The sequence below is a fragment of the Scomber japonicus genome, chromosome 15 (genome assembly GCF_027409825.1).
Source record: "Scomber japonicus isolate fScoJap1 chromosome 15, fScoJap1.pri, whole genome shotgun sequence".
NCBI lineage: Eukaryota > Metazoa > Chordata > Actinopteri > Scombriformes > Scombridae > Scomber > Scomber japonicus.
In genome coordinates this window covers 26,336,375-26,350,429 of record NC_070592.1, presented here as the reverse complement: position 1 = coordinate 26,350,429, position 14,055 = coordinate 26,336,375, and the positions used below count along the sequence as shown (strand labels likewise).

Genomic DNA, 14,055 nt, shown 5'->3' with positions numbered 1-14,055 from the left:
TTCAGTCACACCGTAGTTACGCTGACATTCTTGATCCTGAAAGTCTGTCTTTGAGGACTCATCCCTCAGTTTGCACATCAAGCAGGCTTTAAAAAAACATTCTATAAAGGTGGTGATCATAATCTGACATTGTGAACTCTCAACAAACATGAATATAAGATTATTTCAAAAAAATGGATGGATTTAATGGTGGCATTTTTAAAATTTGACTGTTTTCCAGGATCTAGTAATGATGTTGTTTTTAGTGTTACATTGGTATCTAAAAGGTAACAAAAACAAACCATAGCCAGTCTTTTTTTCCCCTTTAAATTGAGTTTCCTACTGCTGTGAAGGCCACAGAAAAAGGCAAACCTCCCCCTCCTCCTTTAGCTCCCCTCCCTCCATTGTGACATTCTTCTCATGGTCAGGAGATCTCTGCTGGGTTGCAGGGATGAGAAGAGCCAGCAGTGTGAATGTGAACCTCAGTCCATAATGAAAAAAAAAGAAGCCCAATCTGACACCCAGCGTTGCTGCTTTGAAAGACTAGATCTAAGGCAGCGCTGCAAAAACTGATGGAAGCCCTGTGAACGTGGGAAGCAGGGAGAAGCTGAGACAGACCAAATACAGACAAATAGCCAGAGAGACAGGATTGAGCAGATATTCTGGGTAACAACCTTGAGCCTGTCAACTTTGGCTCTCTGGCTCTTTTTCGGGGGTTTAAAAATAAAAAAAGAAGACAGACGTTCTCAGGATTCTTGTGTTTTTTATTTCAGGCCACTCAACGCCGACTGGCAGGTGAAAATGCTGAAATGGCTTCTATTTATGAAGTATATGTAGGGTTTTTTAGAAGAGGATTTACTTTGCAGACAAGGTCAATCTGCTCAATTTGGACAAAACTATCAAACTACATTTAATCTGTTGAAGTAATCTCAATAAACTGTCAGAAATGAGGAATACTTGAATTGATATTTTTAAAACCTTTACATAATCCTTCTTTTCCTGCCTCTCCTCCAGGGTCCTTCATGATGGTCAATTCCTCACAGCATTTCGGAGGCCAGCGGGCTCAGCTGCTCCTGCTTCCGCTCAGTGAAAATGACACCCACTGCATCCAGTTCAGCTACTTCCTGTACAGCCGCGACGGCCACAGCCCCGGGGACCTGCAGGTCTTCATCCGGGTCAACGGAGGCTCCAAGGGCAGCGCCGTGTGGAATATCTCGGGCTCCCAGGGCCGGCAGTGGCACCAAGTGGAGCTTGCAGTCAGCACTTTCTGGCCCAGCGAATACCAGGTGACCTTTTTACACTAAAACTGTATATGAGGTCATTGCCAACAAGGCCTGTTACAATAATTACGATATCGACTTATTGTACCATGATGTAATTATCAACATCATCATGTCTATATATGGACTTATTGTATGATACATGGACTTTTTCGTTTTACCTCAGTATTGCCACACTTCACATTAGCAACTAAGAAGCTATTCATGTCACATTGGCTAAACTAGTAGTGTCCTCCATTCCTCACTGTGTACATCCCGAGTGGAGACTGCAGAAGTGTAGTGCTCACTCTCTAATCCCACCCCCATCCCTCTTGCATTATTATGCTATTATATTATCATTCTATCAGTGGTATAAAATTATCTTCAAATGACAATATTATCGTGTATCACGATTATTTCTGAGACAATATATTGCCCAACAAAAGTAGTAACAGGTCTGTTGCCAACACTGAGGTGGAAGCAGTCATCTTCTGACAAACAGAATCAGTTAGATTTGATTCAACCCTCCTTTTGTCTTCCTGCCAACTTTGCAACTTTTGTCTTCCTGTGTCAAATCTGACCAGGGAATTATCACCCAATTCTGTGTTCGAACTTCATTCCAACCTATTACCCCAGGTTTTACACATATTTTTAGAAATTATGGTCAGTAGGCCTCATTTAAATGAAAGTATAGCTCATTTTTTATTTTTATCCTCCTGGGTCAAAATTGACCTAAGGACAACCGGAGGGTTAAATAGAATGGATTTGGGTTGATTTTGCTAGTAATCTATGACTTCTTCATAAACAAGAGTCGTTATCATCGTGCCAGCTGTTGCATCCATGTACCAGTTTTTTTCAGAAACAGTGTTGGGCACGCTGCTTAAAAATGTAAGAATTTCCTTGAAAAATAATTATATCTCTTTAGTTATTACTCACAAGCAAAATTAATTAGTTGTGTGATTCATTACTTTACTTTTGTGTCAGCCTAGCTCAGTCAAAAGTGCTTTTAAACAAGTTGAAAGCACATGTTCCATTTTGTGTTTTAACACGTGTAGAAATAACAGATGATTAAATTCAATCAATAATACATGTGTAGCTTTTGTGATTTATTCAGCAAAGCTATGACACATGCTGCTTCACAAATGCATACATAAAACACCTTTTCTTGCCTTTCTCGGTTTCATTTATTGAAATGAATTCATATTTGATACGCTATTCATTCGCTATTCAGGCCAAATAAGTCTTTGGCATGGCTTCTGGGGCCAAATCATGATAGACACTTTTCATTATATGTGATGTTTCATCGGATAAATGATTAATCAGTTGTCAAAAAGTAATGAACGCATGAATATGTAAGGAATATAATCGTTGCAGTTGTGATTTTATCAGCTGGTGTCCACCTGCCATGTGACGAATATGACACCTCTAGATTGATTTCAGACAGCATTCAGTCCCATGGTGGAGTTAATTAAGATGATGGAAGGGTTGAACGATAATTAGATATACATTTAAAAAACAAATTATTTTATTTAATTACAAATACAGAATTAGTCATTAAGGTTAAGGTTTTTAAATCTATGAAGAGTATATCAGATATCATTTACAGTAGCCTATTAAGGCACTAAACCACCAGCTGCTCCATTGAGATGTCACAAAACACTGAACCGTGGCTGCTGTCATCTTCAGCGGCTTTATTATCATCCTCCCCATCATTGAAACTGCATCCGAGAAGTAGCCGTGTCATAAACTGCAGCGGCTCAATAGCTGTGTAATTACAGTAGGCGTTTGTTTGCATTGTATCTTTATTTATTGGTCAATTTACCTGCGTGCTGCAGTGTAATCAATAGCCCTGTTTGACGCCTGTGTTGCCGGCACTGCATTATTAGCGCCATTGTGGCTGCTTGTAAGATCCTGATGACTGGATGCGGCCCCGCCTCACCTCATTACGGCTGATAATTTATCCCCTAATGCTCTCTTTCTTCCCACCGAAGCTGCTGCCTCCTACGCAACCCCACCCCCCGCCCCCCTCAAAAAAAAAACAAAAAAAAACAGGCGTTAATGAGGAGGCAATGGCTGGTGTAAGGGATTGTGGGAGTGTGGGTCCGCCGAAACAGTCAATTGACCTCAATTCCGCGCGACCCTCGATGCAAAGGCGGGGTGGAAAGCGGGGCCTGTGTGTTTGCTTCCATAACCTTGGCGCGCTCTCGGCCCCATCTCAATAAATCAAGAGGCGGTTAATGAGATTAGAGGGCTGCGTAGATCAATGAGGACAGCCTGCACTTTACCATCCTCAGCTCTCCTGTCCTGGGCGACTCTCGCAAACAGCCAAACTGATTTAAAATAATGATTCTCTTCCCCCCAACCTCTCCCTCTGTGGGGACGTTAGAAAGTTTGCTTGCCGCGCACCCGTAGCAGGAGGTGGAGGTGGTATACGTGGGTGATATCAGAAGGCGATGCTGAGGTTGACGAATCAAGACACATCGGGCCCCGGGTGGGGAGTTTGCTTAGCACCGCAGTGTTTACCGTTTGGACAGGCGTGCATAAGCAATGTAATCTACTACCCTGGTGATGTATGTCCAAGCTGCCTGAGTGATGACAAGGCACTGTTCTCTAAAGGCGTGTACACACAGGACAGATTGCTTTATTTGTCCTATAAACATGGATGATCGGCAGCAGTTAATGAAGCAGGTAACGCTGAGTAGATGAGTCAAGAAGACTTGAGCGTAGCCCCGGAAGGAACAAAATGTCTACATGTGCCATCTGGAGAGGGACGAGATTCTCAGCTGGGAGTAAGGCTTGGTACTTCTCTTCAGTGCTCTCTTCTGCTTCTTCTTTTTTGTTTCTTTCGCCCCCCTGGGAACAAGCTCCCAATCAGCTCCCACAGCCACGACTCAAAGCTCAACGCATGCCCCCCCCATAGGGCTCCGTACATCCATCCATCCAGACCCATCGATAAAGATCACTGTCCAAGCACTGCCAAGCCAACACATCAGCCCCTGCAGGCCAAAGAGGGACAGATCCACACAGGGAGAGCACCACCACTTCAAAAGAGAGTTGGCTAGGAGGAGAAAGTGTGTGCATATGTGTGTTTTTTGGGGTGTGTGGGCGGCTGCTGCTGCTGTTGCTGCTGGTACTGTTAGTAGTGTTGGTTGAGATTAAAAATAAAAATAAATAAGAATAAATCTACTAATCAGTGAACATCAACAGCCCCTCAGGAAAGACAGACTGCTACAGAGATATGTTGGACTGTGATCAGAGATGTTGTTGGTCTTTTGTATTTAGGCTCTGCCTGATAGGAGATTTTAAAAAATTCTTTGCCAATATTTTTGGATTTCAGATGTCCATTGTACTGTCTGTTATAAAAAAAGAATAACATTTTCTGGTTCATGCAATGTTTTAGCAATGGCAAGGTTGAAAGATCTGTTTCGACACATTAAAATTAAAGTATTGGCTTATTGTTCAAACGGTCAACTTAACTATTAATGGAGCACTCTAGTGATTTAGTCTTCCATTTAATGTGGGGAATCAGAAGAGACAGATTTTAAAACAAATGGAGAAAACTGATACAGCAGATGTCAAGATATCTGAACTCAAAATGCTGGATCCTACATTTCTCATAATATAACTAATAGCACCCCTTCTTTCCTTTCATGCCTGTGTTATAGGACGATGTCTTTGAAACTCCATTAACCAATTTGTAATAGAGTTTTTTTTTGATACATCTGTATTCTCAATGCCCAAATGACATCATCCAAGATTGTTTCCCAGGCTTGACAAAGATCCCCAAGAGCCCCGGAAGAAATGACACATTCAGACATTCAGAAATGACACATTCACGGTTGTACCCATGATGGGTGAACTGACCTTTATGTCTAAAATTGATGGAATTCCCTTTTAAATGATGCAGACACAGAAACAAGAAAGGTGCTATATGAAAAAACTTTCCTTTCTTACAGAAACAAATATTTCCCCAGCTCATCATTTGTGCCAATATTTCGGATCCTTTGGAGACATGGTTGATTTTACATATAACCAGCAGGTGTCACACTAGCACATTGTAATGTTTGTTATGATGTGGGCCAGAGTGAAAAATTGGCTTCCAAGAACTTGACAAGAATATCAAGCACTTTTGGTAATTGATCATGATTGAGACCTTCCAAAGCACCTCAGTGGAACTTGAGGGCCCCCGCCAAGGGCTCCACAGGGACCCATTTGATGTGTGATCCTGAAAACTCATTGAGTGTTAGCAGTTCAGTGACTTTGCAGCTATATTAGATGACTTTAAAGACCCCTTGAGCATCCTTATTTCAAAGAAGGCCCTAGTGATACATTTTGTTACTTTTCACTTTGGTCTTGGATTGACGGTTGCGATCAGTGAGAGGAAGACAACAGGCATGTCCAGTTATGTGTAGGGGGGACTCTGATTCTTTCCATGATCTCTATATTTCTTATGTCTTGGTTACATTTAGGTAGCTCATTGTAATAAGATTGCATTTCCGTGTCCATTGCATTCTCTGGTGTGGCTTTACCACATGTGTACAGCTAGGTACTAAACCCATGGGTTGTTAACTAAAGGCTGATAGACACACACACACACACACACACACACACACACACACACACACACACACACACACACACACACACACTTGCAAAAAGAAAACATTTAGCATATGCTGTCTTGTCCTCTGGTAGCACACTGCAGTGGAGCTACTGTACACCTCCCCATATTTCTTCAGCCTCCAGAGAGAAGATGACAGGCGCAATTGCACATCATATATTTCAATGTTTTACTGCCACATTGCCAATATGATCAATAGTGTTGGCCTCATTTGAGCTGAGGAAATCAATTAAGGGAACATTGTTGCAATTTTTGTTCACCACATTCCTCAAGCGATTGTGTGTTAGTCGTTAAATTAATTAAAGCCCTCGTGAAAATTGATGGCGTCCACATATCAATTGAGGGCTTTATCATTAGTGCACGCACATAAATAATTTCTGCAGTGCTCTAATGAAAGCTAAAAGCTAAAAATATTAAGTGCTGTGCAAATCTTGTTTTTAATGGAATCCCTTTTACTGCTACCACTCGTGATTTTATGTATTCACTGCAAGGCCTCCTGGGATGTAGTATGGATTTTGTTAATGTACACTATGAGTTCTCCAGCACTGAATTTTATGAGCCAAACACGATTCTCCAGGAGGTGCATATTAAAATGCTTCCATGCTTTTTATATCAAATATGACTGTCCAGCTGCTTCCATCCCCCTGACTGTCTACAGTGGCCGTTTTTATGCCAGAACATGCTGGATTTTACATCCTCACATCCTGATCTGGATTTGTGTGTGTATGTGTGTGTGTATGTGTGTGTGCTGCATCCTGGGAGATTGGCACCCTGCTGGTCTTGGTAAACCAAACGTTGATTCACACATCACAGATTGTGTCTTTGCAGTGCTACAGGCCTCCCATTGTTGCTCCCTTTTTTGTCACAGCAAAAGCCTAAGAGAGGCTGAGAGGAGGTTGGAGAATGGCATCACCTGGAACTGGACATTTTCTATTGCACAAATCCGTCTTTTATAATGTTTGCAGAAATTGATTTTTTTTCTCCCTTGCCTACTACTGTGAGTATTGGAATAGGGTGAAAATTTGCTATGAAATATTAAAGATGCTATGAGGCAAGTTGATACCCTTTTATGGTGTTCGACAATGAATTTACAAGTTAAATTTTTTAGCTTAAAATAGTCAATGACCTTGAAGCCTGTTTTTCTTACTGTAATCGTTCCTCCTATTCATACTGACCATTGGAAGATCCCTTTATAATATATTTGCAATGTAAGTGATGATCCACAGTCCTCCTGCTATGCAAAAATGCATTTAAAAGTTGATCTGAGGCTAATATGTCCAAATGAGTCAAATCAAGTAGATATTTTTCAACATTACAGTCTTTTTGTTACTATACTTCCACCACAGCTCAACAGGTGAGGCTCAGCCATCCAAGTAAACACTAAGAGGGAATTTGATGCTAAAAAGACTGCAAATGTGGTAGATAGCCACTTGATATGCATAGCTCAGACTGCTGAAACCTCATATAAGCTTCACATCAACTTTTAAATGCATTTTTGCCCACATATTTTGCCCCCACCGCTTACTTTGACAGCACATTTGAAGGAGATCTTTTAATAGTCAGTATGAACAGGAGGAATGATTACAGCGATTAAAACCTCTAAGTGTTCTTATGGATACCTGACTGCTGTTCTAAGACACACTATTTCAGTTTTAACATTCTGATTGAATGATTCAGATTTTATTGTCAATACAGCACTCTATACTGTACTGTATCTACATATCTACTGTACTGTATATAGATAGAGCTAGTGTATAACTAGTACATACCAATTGTATATTTGTACAGGACAACATACAACACTATGTCGTAAAGTAAAGTACTGCATCTCCAATATGGACAACAACTTGTGTACCCAGGCATCAGTTTTTTAGTGTCCCCTGGAAATGTTTTTGTTAAGCATCAGTGAGTTGAGCTCTCTTGGCCACCGTACCACCTCCCATCCAACTCTACCATTCAGGCACAGAGCAGATTGTCTTATTTGCAATGCCCTGCTTTAGAAACTAATTATTCTACTTTAGATGTTTCTATCATAACTTGTGTTTACTTGTGCACAGCTATCTGATGCCAAGGTTATTCCTCATTGTCTGGCATTGTCATACTCAAACACACTTTTCTATAAGTGAGGGCAGATGCAGAGAAGCTTAATGATGGCTAAAAGTGTGGAGCTGAGTGAATCGATGGTGGTGGGTGCGTTGACGCGTGATGAATTGAAGAGTTAATCGGTCAGACGTCTCTAATGGCCCGACATAGGAATGAAAAATAAAAATAAATTAGTGGAAAGAAAGCCTTAGTCTGTATCCATCTGCCAAGGCCTTTTGTGGTATTGATTGGCCCTAGGCACTTAAAGCCTGATGTATTGTCAACATTGCAATCGAGTGCACGGTCACAGTCTGACTTCCACTGGGATTTGGCATAGATAAGTAGAGGTAGTCACTAGAGTGGCGCTGCTGCCACACACTAACACAAGTCTGATGTATAGTCTCAGAACATATTAGCTATTGTCTGATGACAGATGGGGCAATGGCCAATGTTTCGGGGCTGCTGGCTACACCAAATGTCTGGGCCATGACTCTTTCGTCCGCTAGTCATTATATACAGTTAGATTAGCAACTCCAGACGTGAGAATGGAGTTGGAGTTGAATGTTTCTCTACACAATACCCAAACATCGATACTTTTTTAGGTGTATTAGTTCCACTTGACATTTCAGCCATCGTGTTCCACCTCCATCGCTGCCCACACAGACTGTTAACCTGCATATAACCATGTTCCTGTAGTCCTAATTTCATTGTTTTTTGTCTTTATTAATGTGTTCCTTCTGCCTACATTTCATTCATTACACATGATTGGTCAGTTGGACTACAAACAGCAGAATGCTTCTAATACCAACATCTCTTTCCTTACCTATACAGATTCTGCATTGAATCTGTTATAGAGTTATAGTGTACAGTTACGACTTTCATTTGACCTGCTGTTAATGCACTCAACCATCAAGTTCAGAGATTGTCAGATTGTAGTAGTGAGGAATTACTTATAGTGGGAATGGTTTGAGGTCTGCTGACTGTAATTACTACTCAGTAATCCAGAATGACTTTTTTCCACTCTGGGAAGCCTCCCTATTCATTTTCAGGCACTGCATGTGCCCATCTCATTTAGATGAGAGAGTGAATATCTAGGCTGTGTGTTTAAGGACCCCTGTAGCTGCCACACGAATTGATAAAAGGAACAGTAGAGAAGGAGAGAGGGATTTATTCCTTAATATTGTACTCTTAGGCTTGGTGAGGTAAAATGATACCGCTTAGACTCACTATTACAGTCTAATTAAATAAGCACAAAACTCATGTGTCTGGGTTATTTTAGCAAATATTATGTTAATTGATGTTTCTCAGAATTTATTTGAATTCAATTTATTTAGATTATTTCAGTATTTACAAATCCATTATCATAAAGGGGCGAGTTTTTGAGATTTTGAAGTTTTCATATTCGGTAGCTTCACATTAGTGTTCCATATGTATTCAAATCTGAAGTGTTCTTACCCACATCACTGCTGCAGAAAGGAATGCAGGTGGAGTCGTTCTTCATATGTCATGTTCTGAAGTCTGTTCATGGATGTATAAAGAGAACTGGATACAACATTGGAGGGAGGGCCCTGTTCATTTCTAAGAGAGTCGCAGTGGCACATGAAGCCAAAAGAGTTTGACTTTTCCCACATAGCTTCTGCATCTGTGGGGCCCACAGACCAAGCACATTAGTGACTTTGGCTGGCTAATCTGGCTACATTTGGTTTAGCCGCTTGCACAACTCCTCTACATTTTTGAAATGTGATTGGACCAAATGAATCAAATTCTGATCGTGAAACAGCTCTTTTAATGGGTTTGACACTCAAAAATATGTCTCCTGATTCACAGATGTCTCATTCACAATGTAAGTCTATGGGAAAAAGGCTTTTTGGGCCCCAATACCATCATGTTGTTATTTTTACACAGTGTTGCCACTATGTCAAATTGTGATGTATACCATGATTAAGAGTGATTATGATTAATGATTAAGACTGACTACAATATGATGAGTATTGTGGCTTTTAAAAAGTGTTCAAAAGGAATAGAGACTAATATTGAAAGGAACAATTTGGTGTCAAAATGATCTTGACTGAAAAAGAATGACAGGGAGTCTTAACTTTAGATTGAAGGCTAGCTGGCAGTGGGTTCATAGAGGCTTATATAATCCTCATGTCAAATCCATGTTACCATAATAACCAGTTACTGACTTGTAAATAGTGCTGATGTCAACATCCATGTCATACTGATGACCTGGAAACTGGAAACTGGAAATTGGCACTAATACAAAAAAGCCTGAAAACCAAAAAACGTGGATACGCCATATCTGCTTAAGGCCATTATTCAAAGCAGTAAAGCCTAAATTTAATGTATATTGTGCTCTGGTATATTGTCAATGTATTTTAAGCCTCATACCACCAAACAGGTAATCAAATAATCTTACAACCAGTATTGGGCAAGTTACGTGAAAAGTGCATACGGCTGTATATATGGTTTACTTTCGTTACTCAGTCCATCTACACCAACTGTGTCTTGTGTATTTACTGAAACATGTAGTGTACACAGTGATATCATGCACTACATAGACAGGGGAAAAGGCTAATTTAGTCGTCTGCTGAATGAAAGGAATGAGCTGGGGTTTGTCTGAAAATTGATTTTGCCACCTGACACACTGTATACATAGAATTCCCTGTAGTGTACAGTGTGCAGTGAATAGTGAATGAGTGAATGACATTGATCACAGTCGATATATGTTGTGTTCTGTTGAGTAATAGTCCTGTCAATGGGTTTGACCATATGCACCCATTTGGAAAAGCACATTATTCATCAAGATGTTTGATGTTTATGTATGAGATTAAAGAGAAGGTCAGAACATGGATTTACTGTGGTTAAGGTCTGATTGATAATTGGGATATGGCACATTTGACCTGAGATTTGGATAAGATATTGGTCCCATGTCTGTTATCTATGTGGGCTTAAAGGTTACATGGATTTAAACATATATACCTAGCTATCCGATCTGTTAGTGAATACTGAGACACCACTGCAATCCCAATTGTCTTTTGGCTGTTTGGCATTCAGAACTGTCCAGGCCAGTGTTGTAGAAATTGGTATCTTTGCCTCTTCTCTGATAGTTTCCTCTGTATGATCCATATGACATTTTAATACAAAATAGTGGCTCCAGAGAGTGCTTTTTTAAAATTCTGAGCTTATACTAGTGCTTATACTAAATCCTGATATGTACGTGTTGATGTTTTTAAAGAGCTTTAAAAAATGTATTTGGTAATAAATTCAATTATAGAAACATTTCTGATAACTGTCTTAATGCCTTTACAGTAAAGATTTAATACAAACACCTGTGCATTTCTGTTCTTGGCAGACTTTGGCAGGACCCCATCCTACCAAATTCCTACTACTGTCAATCTACTTGCCACTCAAGATGTAATGGTGTGTAGTCATTTAATTTATCCATTGTCTCCACAGGTCATCTTTGAAGCAACTGTTTCTGAGGAGCGGCAGGGCTACATTGCCTTGGACGACATTGTGCTGCTCAATTACCCCTGTTGTAAGTACCCCATTCTGTGCTGCTCGTAGTCTACCTGCTGACCTTTACTGAGCTTGGGGAAAGTGTCCGACTGAGCATCGGAAGCCGTAGCCAGGAAGCTCAACAGTTTCCCGGAGGTGATTGAAGACTAAGAGGCAATCTTGCTGACAAGGGAACAACTGAGGCACATATACCTAGTACCTGTGCCACAGTCAGAACCACAATAGCACAGCGGGAGGCTTCTCTTCTTTGTCCTGGCAGAATGGCTGACCTTTTCCTCTGATCACTATGCTCCCAGTTGGGAGCTTTTAAAGCTAATATAATGGTACAGGCAGGAAAAGGACATCTAGTAGTTGTACTTTGATCCACTCTTGAAGATTTTTCTCTCTTTGTCAACTATGGGATATGAAGAGATTGGAGCTTTATGGGTGTTGGTAATGTTAGGTTACGTTCTGTTCTGTTACATTCACCATTATACCCCCCGTAGTTCTTTGGTCAACACCCTCACAGGCTTTTTGTAGATGTTATATCCATTATATTAGACCTTTTAGTTCACTGATGTACTGCTTCCATGATGATTAGCTCCACTGGACACCATAGACAAAAACTTAATTTGCTCTGATTGGTCTACCAAGAAGTAGATATTAGGGTAAAAGCACTACTGGCCTTTACAAACGATGTTACCGTCACTGCTCACATACTTCCATGCGTCCTTTACGTTGGCATGGATGTTAACCAATACATCCACCAGGGGGCAGCACAGAATCAAAAGTTTATGACAACAACAAACTCAAAAACAAACATGGGGACTGTGGAGGAGATATTGATAATGTTCCTCTTGCATAAAAGACAAAAACGATATGTTTAAAGTTTCTAACCAACACACACAACCTTTCCTCAAAAAGTTCTGCCATTGTTATTACTTCTTCGTGTCTCACTAGAGCTAGATCTATCTAGAGCTAGATATCGAGTAGTGACAGCAACACTGCCCCCTCATGGTTTCCGGTGGTACTGCTCTGTTTGGTCCGTATCCGTAAGCTTTATGGAAACGTGCAGAAATACAGACGAAATGAACGCGGGGCATGGACAGAAGGCCCCGTCTGTATCCGTATTTACGTTGAACATAAATGGGCCTTAACAGTGCCAGTACAGTGATTAATAGGGTTTGACTGGTCTTCTATTAAAAAACGTTAATCAATTTAACAGTTGTCTGCTTCACTAATTATTAATGCCTTACGTGTAATATGATGCAGTGTTTTATTACTCAACTCTATATTTAGTTGATATTTACACTGGTTTCAATAAAAAGCTAGTGGCTGATATTGAGCATAATGCAAACCTTTATTTAGATTGTGCATATGTATGGGAGTCTTGTTTCCATTATTAGTTGTAGATGTAATAAGTGCTAATGATTACCTCTACAAAAAAGAAATTCTCAGCAAAAGAATGACTATGGATAATGTGAAAGGTGTCACTCTATTTTGTGTTTTAAGCTTGTTTTCTTGCCCCTAATTGGTCAAACTAAAGAAACTAATGAATGCAGATTTAAATCCAGCATTTTTGTCACATACTACTGGTTAGATCTATCCTGTCCTTCGATGAGAACCGTAATATTGTTTTGTGACTGCATAAATGTGGGAAAATGTTAATGAATGATAATGTGGGGTATTTATGAGCTCATGAAATTCAGATATCCTTTTCTGGCTCTACTGAAAAATCAGGCAGGCCACACGTTATAAATCATTGAATCCTCACTGGGGACAGAGGAACTGAAATAACTCTTTCTAAAACCAGCACTGATTCTTTTCTTCTTTTTTGTGCCCAAGCTCATCTCAAAGTTTATCCACTTGCCCTCTGTCACCTTATCCTCAGTGGAGCAGGATATGTTTCCATGGTGATTTTTCGGAAAAGTTAGCAGAGTAGCGTTGCCAGGGCCTCTTGGTTAGCTTCAGTGGCACTCAGACGTTCACCGTGCCTATTAGCACACATTGTGTCTGCTAATGGCTGCTATACGTACTAGATGTACAACATAAAAGCATAATTCATAAAACACAACTCATTTCCTCATTTGCAAACAAATGCCAAGTGTACATAAATTCATACATGCGCACAGTCACATAATATTTTGTACCAGCTGGTGTAGCTGCAGAAGCAATCACCCTTAATGACCCTAAAACCCCCCGCCCACACACACACACACGCACACACACACATTCACACACTTGCAAACATGTAAGTAAACATTAATAAGCTGGCACAAATTTCCCCACAGGCAACAAGAGTAATCGTTTACTCCCTTAGGAAAAATTCGACTCAAAGGCAAACTGCTACTCAGTTCGCACTCCTACTCATTTGACATTTGTGTTGTTTTCCTCTGGAGTCCAGGTCTTTATTCTAAACACGTGTTTCAGTCAAGACCAATCTCCCCTGCATCAAGAGCAAGAGGCAGCATAACTAATTTGAAGAACCAACATCTCAGACAGTTGGAATGCTTTTGAGACTGAAATTACCTTACTTCTATTTATGTTTTAATTAAGGCTAGACAGGTCAAATATACACAGTGCTGGGCATTTAGATTTGAAATTACATTTTCT

At 40.3% G+C, this 14,055-nt stretch overlaps 1 protein-coding gene across 1 annotated transcript in view; it reads left to right on the top strand.

The window, feature by feature from the left end:
• The window catches only part of ptprua (protein tyrosine phosphatase receptor type Ua), a 209,479-nt gene that overhangs the window by 98,706 nt on the left and 96,718 nt on the right, over positions 1-14,055 (top strand). Inside the window, exons 3-4 of the mRNA XM_053334996.1 lie at positions 994-1,265; positions 11,401-11,482. Of these exons, the coding sequence (XP_053190971.1) occupies positions 994-1,265; positions 11,401-11,482 (354 nt within the window). The remainder of the gene's footprint in view (positions 1-993; positions 1,266-11,400; positions 11,483-14,055) is intronic.